The 11494-nt window shown below is 35.7% G+C and overlaps 1 protein-coding gene across 2 annotated transcripts in view; it reads left to right on the top strand.

The window, feature by feature from the left end:
* lmbr1 (limb development membrane protein 1) overlaps nt 1-11493 on the top strand; it is a 38946-nt gene extending 27453 nt beyond the window's left edge. The window contains exons 14-19 of one of the 2 annotated variants that reach the window (XR_014605314.1): nt 91-181; nt 576-642; nt 5435-5596; nt 6125-6246; nt 6560-6627; nt 11063-11493. Coding sequence is in view for 1 of the 2 variants with exons in the window: in XM_084108113.1 (XP_083964239.1) it covers nt 91-181; nt 576-642; nt 5435-5596; nt 6125-6210 (406 nt within the window). In the remaining variant the exon portion in view is untranslated. The remainder of the gene's footprint in view (nt 1-90; nt 182-575; nt 643-5434; nt 5597-6124; nt 6247-6559; nt 6628-11062) is intronic. The other variant, XM_084108113.1, reaches the window with a different exon arrangement.
* Nucleotide 11494: the final 1 nt, after the last annotated feature.

Genomic DNA, 11494 nt, shown 5'->3' on the forward strand with positions numbered 1-11494 from the left:
TGTTTATGATTGTTGCGAGTGTGTTCTAGAGTGAAATGCTGGTAAAGGGTTTGACGAGAAACCTCTGTGTTAGTCTTAACTCTTGAACAGTTATCTGATGGTCTCGTCTGTGGTTGGCTTCTATAGCCTTCGCATCTTTCAGGAGCTCACTCCCAGAAAGGACGACACTACCATGACAACGGTAGGATCTGCAACACTGCTTCAGTTTTATGGCCTGTTGACACTTAGTCAGATGGGAAAATATTCACACAGTTCATTCATTGTTCATGTTATTCTCTAAAAAAAAATGTTAAATACCTGAATATATTGTTTAGCATCTGAATACAAAAATAACCTCCCAATTATTGCATTATTATATTTTGTACTTAAATGTATAATTGCACTGTAACAAGGACACCTTAAAAGAAATTTTAACCTTACAATTTATAATATTATTATTGTGAAAAATTGGTCATGTTGCATTTAGTTATATTTTCCTTTTTACCAAAGCCATTGACTATGGAATCTTTTGTCATTTTATATTTAATTTGGAATGATGGAAATGTTTCTTAGACTTGTTTTCCCTTTTCTTGTAGATCATCGGTTGCTGTGTATCTATTCTAGTGCTGAGCTCGGCCTTGCCTGTCATGTCCCGAACACTTGGTAAGGTCCTCCTTGCATGCATGCATACACTATACACTTCATAAGCATCTGTGTATTTCTTGGGGTTGCCATTAGCATGCTATGCAATGTTTGTTTGTTTGTTTTTGGATACTACAATTGTTCTACATTATCCAGCTGCACTGACGTACTTGCAACTTACACATACCTGCAAACTCATTTCCACTGTTAAGATTTAACAAGTAACATTCCAGCAGGATTTGCCATAGAGATTTTACACAAGAATGGAGCGAGAAAATGGACAGACAAGCAGCCGTCACAATAGCTGCAATAAACAACATGGCAAGCTACAGAGACAGCTGTTCAAATAGCCTTGTGTGTGTGTGTGTTAGTGAGTGAGTACAGTGATTCATTGGGAGCTTCAGAAAAATATCAACATTTCTGCTGTGCTGCATTGAATAGATGAAAGGAGAGGTTGCATAGAGTAGTTTTTTGTTTGTTTTTGACCAAAGAATTTCATCAACTTTGTTCATATAAGCTGCTTTTCCACCGTCGAGCCAAACATTTCTAAGAACGGTTCCAGTTATGTTCCACTTGAGCCTAGTACAGCATGGCATGATTACAAACCTTTCTGAGCCCGGAATTCTCTGCACCGTCGGCTAACCATGCCGAACCGTGCTGCTAGAATATGTGTAGTGACGTCACCACTCAGGATTGGTCACTTATCTGTTGCCTGGCTACCAGTTTCTCTGTAGCTGGCTAAGCGCGCTATTTGAGCGACGTAAACACAAATTCATAATTCGATTTCAAAAATATCTGATCATCCTCCATAACACAGTATATTTACATCTCATATCATCAGTAAATAGCCAAGGCAAAGACTGACGCATTTATATTACATTCCAATGAGTGGCCGTTATCACCACAGTGGAAAATGAAACCACATCCGTGCCGGCTGACCCTGATCAGCACAGAATGGAACGGTTAAGCAAAGACAGTGGCCCAACAGTGGAAAAGCAGCTATAGAGTCTCAGACAGACAAATTAAAACTCATTTACTATCAAATAGACTCAAAAACATCCTGCATGTGGATGGAAGATGGAAGTCCTTCAGAAATACTCAAAGGTGTGTGCGCGTGCGTGCGTGCGCGTGTGTGTGTGCGTGTGTGTGTGTGTGTGTGTGTGTGTGTACATAAGCAGACTGCAGGAGCCTGTTGAAAATGTGGGAAAGGCAAACTGACTTGTGACACTGATTTTTACACAGACATTTTACAACTCACCTCAACACTTTTTAACGCCTAGATATTTAACTTTTTTTTAATCTTGTGAAGGAGTAAGTTACTTGGATTTCTTTATTTTATGTAATTACTAGGGGTTTCCAAAAAAAAGGAGGCCTTTTCTAAATAAATCATTTACACATGAGCAGGAAAGTGCAGTTCACCTAAAGTTTTATGCATTTGTTCATAAAACAAAAAACATAAAACAAATTCAACATGATCGTCAATGACTATAGGTTATAGACTACTATTTTCGGAAACCGAAAATTCAGGATGCAGTTGGCCAAAAACTGAAACCAAAAATAAATGAATAATCAATTAATTCATCAAACTTATTTAATAATAAGCAATCAAATAGCTAAAACTGAGTTGTACAAACATTTAAATTGCACATAAGGGAGTTTTTATTTCAACTTTTTAATAAAAGACTAGTTTCTACTCCAGTTTGTTGGTGAAATATAAACATTTAAACGACAATAAGTGTAATAACTTGTTCAACTTATTCAAACATACATTAAATAATGAAGACTAACAGGTTGAGCAAAATATAATGAATATGTAATACAGTGCATATATTTAGCAAAATGCTCTTCTCTAGTTATTTTTTCTAGCTAGCTAATGAGTTTATGGACTTTGAATAGCTTTAAGGTAAATACACTAATTTACCTTTAGCTTTAAGGTAGCCTTCAAGCTGTTTTATTGACATCTTACCCCAGTTGAAACTCTTGAGTGATTTCATGAGACAGGATTCATTTTTGTATGTTGTAATGTATCTTTCAGCATATCTTCTGGTGTTCACCCATGTTTATTTTGTGCTGTAACTAGTAGTAAAGAGGAGATGATCGCTTCACGTGCGCTTGATCTGTGCTGCAGCTACAGTGATCTGTCACACCATATAAAAGAGTGCCAAAACAACATTTATTGCTTGAATTTGTAATAAAATCAACAGAATTTTTAAGTTGAGGCTTTGCTTTATATTAAAAGTTACAAATCACAGAGCTTTTTGCAATTATTGAATGGCAGGAGGGCTACAAATGTTTTGTGAAGTTTTGTTCACGGAAAACAGCACAGTCGAAACATTTTAGATTTAAGAAACCATACCATTACCAGTTAAAACCGAGAAATGAATATCATCAACCCAGAGCTAATGTCCTGACAGCTGACATGTTTAACTGTTATAACTTATCCACGTTGTGTGCACGCAACAGACGCTGAACAGTCAAAACGTGCCATTGGTGAAGCGATAATTAAATGTCTGTTTTGGACACTGATTTCGGCCCTCCAAAACCATTTCGGCCTGAACCCGGAAACAGCTTTTTCGGCCAAAAAATTTTTGTCAGCCGAAATTTCAGTGCATCCCTATTATAAACCTTGTGGTATGTGATGGACTATAGGTATTATTAGATTGTATGCAATTAATTGAATTCTGGATAATGGTGTGAATGTGACTGCAGCCAAAAATCAGGCATGCACAAGAGAAACCTTTTGAGAATAAGTTTACTTCTACAGCAAATCAGCATATCCATTTCCAAGTCCTTATTCAAATAATTGGATAAATCATGTTTATAAATGTGATTCTCTTTACAGTTGCCTTTAAACATGCAGTTTAAAGTGCAGAAATTGGTCATTGCCCTCATTAACTGTTAATTAAGTCCGGAAAAGCCCTTTTAATAAAATCTAATTCATTTGTTGTTTATATTACCTCCTGCAGTCTTTTCCTTCCTTTTAGGAATGGACAAAAAACCTAAAAGGGATTTATCAAGCTGGAAATCCTAGGGAAGGGAAAAAGTGGTCAGACAAAAAGAAAAAGATGAATTAATTATAATTTATGAATCCTTTTCATTTTCTACAATTTGTTAGCAGGTTGTAGGTTTGTAAGTCTACACCGTTGAGCTTTTGCAGTACTTGGTGGATGATGGGCATACAAAAAGTTTTTTTTAAGCTGGTTGGTCAGTCTGAAAACTACGTTTAAAGCACTTCCAACTTAGAATACATGCTTTCCCAGGGATGAAAACTTGACCCTGTTTTACCATTTTCAACTTATGCTTTTTCTGATGATGCTTTATATTTTGAAAGTGAAACATTGAAGTTGTTTTAAGTTATCCTCAGGAGTCAGCCTGTTGTGCGCAATGTTTTATTTAGAGATAGTCCAGAAAAAGGTTGAGTTATAATGGTATTTAAAGAAGCACCCAAAAGCTGGAGAGAGAGGAGGAAAAAAGAATCATGCCCAAGACATTCAAGTGAAGGAAAAAGAAGGAAGGCAGATTCTTCCTTTCTGACACATGAAACTAGTTGAAGTCTAAAATTGATTCGTTTAAAGGCAAGTAATTTATAGTCATTGTTTAAAAAGGCTAAATTTATTTTGGTTAAACAATTATCTGAATTCAGACTAGCTTTTTGGGGGAAATGGAATGAATTTGGTTGAAAATTAGTATTTTCTATATATTATTTTTAAAACTAAATCCTGTGCAGGAAAACCTTGTCTTTTCATGAGCTTAAATAATTTTGTAAAACAAATCTCTTTAAAATATTTTGTCATATTTATGAGGAAAACATAAAAAAATGTTTTGCATCCATGCAGTCTAAAGTGATAAAGTGATGACCTGAGTTAATTCATTTCAGACTGCATGCTGCATTCACTATTATTAAGTTAAGCAAACACTTGTTTGGCAACTTGGCAACATGATACTCAAATTTATTTTGCACAAATTCATGTGGCTATATATATATATGGATCATTTAGTCATATAAAACAGCAGAGTTTAACTTGTCCGTTTTGTTTCAGAAATAATGTGTTATTCTCAATCAGTTTTGTGTGATGAACAATAAACAAACTTCATTCTAACTGTAATATGTCAGCAGATGGTAAGTGGCAGACTTATCTTGTTGTTATCTGATTGAGATGGAGTTGTAGTCATTTAAGTGTCTTTCAGAATTGCCTCCTTTTTATCACGTCTTCATCTTGAGCCCTCACCTGTTCTTTCAGTCCTTTCTTTCCAACCATACATTTTCCCCTTTCTTCAATCCTTTTATTCATGCTTGAGACATTTACAGTGAGTTTTAAGCCCGGGACACACCAAACCGACGCCAAAGAACTAGCGCTGATGAAAGGTAACTGTGTTGTCGCCTGCGTCGGGCTGGAAAAGCTGCACTTGAACACACCGAGAGAACTTAGTCGGCCGACGCACAAAAACTGCCCAACAGCCGTCCGTCGGTTTGGTGTGTCCCGGGCTTAAAATGCCAAATCCTTTTAAGAATCTCCAGCCCAAGTAAACAGTCGTGGCACATACATTTCATCATGAGTTTACATTCTCATTTCACTGATGGGTTTTTTGTGCATGTGGTTCTTTTGTTTGATATTCCGTTAATTCAGAGAAAATAAAAATAATTTGAGAATTGTGGGTTGTAAAAAAAGTAATGAATCTTTGTAATATTGGTTTGGTGTAATGCAAAATTGTCTGTTCTGCTGTTCAGCAGCCCTTTTGTTGATTTATAGGAAAGAGGTGGTATAGTAGAGTAAAGAATCTGAGAACCATTTTTCTGTCTCACTTTCTGCAGGAATAACAAGATTTGATCTCCTGGGTGATTTTGGACGATTTAATTGGCTTGGAAATTTTTACATCGTACTTTCATACAATCTTCTGTTTGCTGTGGTAACCACATTGTGTCTGGTCCGAAAATTCACGTCTGCCGTGCGAGAGGAACTTCTCAAAGCCCTTGGTAATGTATTCTGCCTGACTTCATTCTATTATGACTTCTTGCATCTTAGTTTAACCTCCAAATTTCTTTCTGCTCTACATTTCCCTCATTCCTGCACTGTAAAAAAAAATGTATCACAACTTTTTTACCTTTGTCAAATCAACTTAGATAATTAATGTGGTTCAGATAACATAATATTTTGAGTTTCTGTTGATCAATCTTCTTTGTATTAACTTTATTTTTTATTTCAATGGACTCAATTTTAAGGCAGCCAGGTTACCTACTTTTTTCTTCTTCTTTTTTTTAAGTTAAACCAACAATTATTTTTTACATAATGTGTGTTCTCTACATTTTCCCCCATTCCTGTTCTCTACATCTCTTTTGTTGGATTCATGTCTCTGTCTGTTTGTATTCAGAGCAATCCACTGATTAATGATGCATAGGCTACTGTAGTTTTGGGGTCTGAAATGCTAGTTCGTCTATTAGAGAGAGTGAGAGAAGAGGAGATCAGATCTGAATCTTTCAAATTCTTTTTTTCTTTGGTTTCAGGTCTGGATAAATTGAATCTGTCAAACAGTACGACGGATACAGAGTCAGGGAAACATGCTGTCAACGGGCATCAGAAAACTTTGTAATAGAAAAATCATCAAGACATTCTCACACAAACACGCGTATGTGTATACAGTTGGCTTTTTCATTTTAAGAATATAGCGGTATACAGTCAGAAAGCTTCAAAAACGAAGGAAAAAAAATAGAAAAGGCATCATTAGGAAAATATATTAATGTGAGATGCTTCTAGTGTCAAGTGTTTACCTGACGTGTGGAATGTGTCCATCACCTCATGTGAGCAGTCAATCTACTATACGGTTGTACATGCCACTGAAACTCACTGCAGAATCCTTCCAGCTGAAACCAATCTGAGATTTACAATGATTTAATTTTGGTCAATGTTTGTTGTTCAGCTTGTAAATGCTTTCATTTCAGGTGAGAAAATGTTATTTCCATGCTGACCTGCACATCTAAAAGGCCTCTTGACTGCACCCTTCAATGGGGTATTATTATCATCATCAATACTTTCTCTTTGATTAGTGGAAATATTAAGCTGTTTGCCAAGCTGATTGAATTTCACATGCAATGAACCGTGCATTAGTCTCATTTAGGGCATATCATTTTCCTCCTGAATTATTGTAGATTTTGTGGCCAGATTTTTTTTGAACAGTATTTTAAGTTAAATAGAACTTGTTACATGAAACAGGTTTAGGCCACAAGAGCAGTTCACGTAAAAACAGCACACACATGAAATATAAACTTTGTTGATATCGACTGGAGAGATGCCATTATTACATGTAATCTTAGAGCTAATATTAAACTATATTACCTTAAGAATTGCAGAGCTTTGAAGTTTGGCGCTGGGAAAGAAATTGCTGCAGTGAGTGTTACTTAACATTTATATAGTTTCAAATATTTTAATACCAAATTGACTGGTTCTAATTAAAATGGCACTCATTACAAAATCAGTTCATGATAACATGCAAGCAAAATGTGATCGCCCAATATTCTGACAAATATTCTAAAAGTTTGATTGTCAGAATTGGTCCATATCTGTCAAATGTCTTGCTTGACGTATAAAGTATTGTTATTCTTTGTCTGCCATTGAATATGTTTACATTCAATTATGCATACATGATCAATTATTATTTATTAGATGATCAATTATAAATGAGGAAGCATTATGATTTGTTTCCTCATGCTGTACTGTGACAATTCAGGTTTGTTGGATGTGACAGAATTAAGTAATGGGAATTGACAAGGAAACTCCCCAAACATGTGCCTTACTCAAAATGTTGGCATATTCTGGGTAGTATTGGAATGTTACTATCAGTGGAGGATCCTAGCTGCCAAATTTCTATTTGCACTGCAACTGCTCTTGTTTCCATCGGTAGGCAAAGTTCAGAAGTAGACATTATGGGTTTCGAGTCACTACCAACAACCAGCTTAATATCTTGTGTTTACTTGAATTGGTTGCGGCAGATTGTGTTGAGGAATGTTTCGACCTGCCAGTCACTCTCGGTAATATCACCTCAATGATTTAACACATTAAATGGATTGTAGTGTACCATAGTCTAGAATTAGGGAGGCAACAAAAATGAAATGACTGCAGACAGATGCTTCTCTGTTGTTATAGTAGTAAAAATGCACCAAATATTTTGGAGGAAGGTGAGGCACAATCTTGGGATTAAGATTCCTGTTCTTAAATCTGATGCTACTTCCTCCACAACTTTTGATACTATGCTATTCTACATGTATTACACAAAGTGATTTTTTTTTTTCCCCTTGTTGGGAGAGCATATAACCAGTAACATACATCCTTTGAACTTGGTTATCGCTGCAGAGCTTGTTTGCCTTATTTCAGCATCACTAGCAAAACAGCCTTCAAACATCTAGTCTGTACCTCTGAGGCTGCTTTGCTTTTTGCAAATGGAAGATTATTATATCCATGAACATTAAATGTTTTTCAACTCGCTCTCCTGCTGGATTTTCGGCCAGCTTAGCCTTGTGAATTACTGGCATATGCAGATTAGAGCTGACACTCTTACATTATGTAGGATCTTGTATATAAAGGCTGTGGAAACAGGACTGCAGAGCCACACGAGTCGGTTACATGCCTAATAAAGCTTATTGTGCGGTGAAATGAATGTGAAGTCCGAGCTGAGACAGTAGAAAGCAGCAGGACTTATTGAAGGGCAATGAAATGCTTTGTAGCAATGAAATACAGTGTCATAGAAACTTTTTTTTATTTTTATTGTTTTGCTTTAATTTTAACTTTCCAAACATTCCCATTCTGAGGACAAAACCAACAGGCTAAAAAGAATATGTAGACCATAAAAAGAACATTTGATGTAAAGCTGCATAGACATCCTGTTTACTCTTCATTGTCTCTTTAACTATGACAAGCCTCATACTAATGTAAATTATGTATGTACATGTATATACAGTATATTTCTCTTTTTATTTTTGTAGAATGTAGATATGAAACAGGCTCTTGAGCCTCATTCATACTATGCTTTTTGTGAAAAAAGGCCAGACAATTAGTCTCTCAGCATTTGTTTATTGTAAAAAAAAAAAAAAAAAAACACCTCTGATGCCTTAAACAGGCTTTCTAGGCTTTTTTTCCGTTTTCGTCTCCTGTTGTCCGGTATTGAGGAGACGAGCTGTGAGATGTGTAAATGAGTGAAAGAGTGAGACAGACTGTTAGGGATGCACGATATATCAGCCACCATGTTGGTATCGGCCGATATATGATCCTTTTTAATGTTATTGTTGTCGACCTGATACGAAATTTTGGCCGATTAAAGCCGATAATGTATTATTTCCTTCATCTGAGACACTTCAGATGCGCACTGTTTGCCATGATGGGTTTGAATCGCTTGAAATATGATTGGAATCACTTCGAAGAGGACACCGTTAAGAGCAACATGTGCAGCGCAAGTCTGTCATATAGGCTACATAAAATTATAATGAGAAGTGAACAAAACTGTGAAAGAATGTTGGAAATTCTTTGTACGCCCGTGTTTTAGTGTATTGTTACAGGAAAAGCGCATCCACAGCAGAGTTACACCTTCATCATGACTATAAGTTTGCTTGTGCATCCGCAGCCTTTTGGTTTGTGCAATTATAAGTTGTAATATGTTTATTTTGTGTATATATCTGATTTATCTCATGTAGGATGCATTTGGTTAAGAATTAAGGGGTTAGTAAAGCGTGCCGGTGATCATCTTCAGCTTCAGCACGTGCAGCTTAAACAGCAATGCATGACATTAATAACTATGACTGGGACTGTCATATTACATAACATTATAATGAGAACACTATTGTAAATAAACGTTGTGAATTCATTGGGTTTAGTTGCCATGTTTCAGCGCGTTGTTGCGGGTAGAGCGTGTCCACAACAAGGAGTTACACATTCATACTAGCACATAACTTAGTTCATGTTCACTTGTGCATTTGCATCATTTTGTGCAGATATAATTTGTAATATTATGTTTATGTAGCATAAATATCTGATTAATCTCATGTAGGCTTAAAGCGCTTTAGTTTCCCATTCAGCTTTTCAGCTTCAGCGCACGCAGCTCAAATAGCAAGGCTGTTATTTGAAACAATAATATTAATTTTAGATGTTTCCTTTTCAAAAACAGTGATGCATTATTAATAATAACTAGCACTTTTGTTTTTCTCGTATTATTTTCATCAAAAATATGGTTTAATTAAAATCATTTCATTATTGTCCGCGCGTTGGCTATTACATTTAATTTATCCATGGCATATGTATTTTTATTCTTTATACGCAAGTAATGTTGTCCAATGACTAGTTTGCATTATTTAGGAAGTATTTTATTAAATTTGTAAGGCAATAGATTTTTTTTTTTTTTTTTTTTTTTTGGATAAAGAAATTTGGCCATAGGAGTGTAAATTAATTTTAAAACTTGCACTGGTTCAAACTAGGCTACTGAACTGTATGTGTTTGATTTATGTTGAAGTGCTTGGGACATGGCTTTTAATGGTGAGACTTTTGTTTTTGTAATCAGGCTCTCAAGAATTATATGAAAATGTTGATTTAGGTTTAGATTTATTGGTCAATATATCGGCTATCGGCTTTCAAATTTCGGCCAAATTTTCATATCGGTGCATCCCTAGTTAAGTGTGTGTAACTTTTTATTGACTAATTCACTGTGAATCCCTCTTGTCAATAACATGGCAAACCAAAACGACTGGGTGCGTCTTTTAACTCAAACTGGCCAAAGGTAAAAGAACCTGTCCGGGCTCTGATATGGAATATTAATGTTTGGGGAGGAAACATTTTAAGAAATGTATTGTATTTTGTGGAAAGTTGAAGGATTCAAATGAGGGACACTGAATTCAAAGCCTGTGAAATGGTCATTTAAAATTGACACCTCAAAAATGGGTTCTGTGGTTCAATATGATGCATTGTTTTTGTATTTTTATTGTCATGGATTTCACGTTAAATACCTTTTCCTCCTGTTGATTTGCACAAAGAATATTTTGTTAGAAAATATCTGGGGAATAAGTGCATGTTGTCAATAATTGTGTCATTGAAGTAAGCTTTTAAGCTTAATGGGTTTTTTTTTTCTTCTTTTTTGTGTGTGTGTGTGTGTGTGTGTGTGTGTTTGTTTGTATCACTCTTGTCTGCACAAAGTTTGTAATGCCAGAACATGTTGTCATTAACTATCAATACTGTCTGGACAAGATGCTAAATTCTACTCGTTTGTTACTTCTATTTTAGTTTAATTGGCTTTTTGAGAGATGTTGCTGTGCCAGGCTTCACACCTGGTCCTACTTTATGCAGCACAAGGACTGGTGTGTTAGTTGGTGTGTTTCTCAAAATAGAGGCATTTGCAGTGATGTACTAGAATTAACTGTGAAAGAAAACGAAGCCTATTCATTCCATACTCTGTTTTTCTGCTTCAGTTGTTCATCTCTCTTTCCAATCCTCAATCCCATCGTCTGTACGACATTGTTGAGCTACTGAACTACACACTACGTCAAGGATGCTGTGGTATTTTTGGTTCATCAATCTGTCAAACTCTGAGAGACAGTGTTTCACTAGACAGTGGCCTGTCTACACACCAAAACAACTTGTTTGTTCATCACAGGTTAAATGTCTGTGGTGTGCAATGTCTGGTCTCATTTGAATTCTCATTTTCAGCTCTAAGGGAAAGATTAATTCTGTTTCTGTTTTTGCCTGTTGATTCTTTTACATGTGTGAATGTATTTTCAGAATGTTCTTTTTCCCGTTAGTGTTTAATTGCATATGTTTGTGAAGCAAAATGTTCAGATTATCTTTAGGTTACTTTGTATTTAATTTCAGTTTTACAATAAAGTTTGTGGTTTTGACACAAT

This window comes from Abramis brama (genome assembly GCF_963993115.1).
Source record: "Abramis brama genome assembly, chromosome: 3".
Lineage (NCBI taxonomy): Eukaryota > Metazoa > Chordata > Actinopteri > Cypriniformes > Leuciscidae > Abramis > Abramis brama.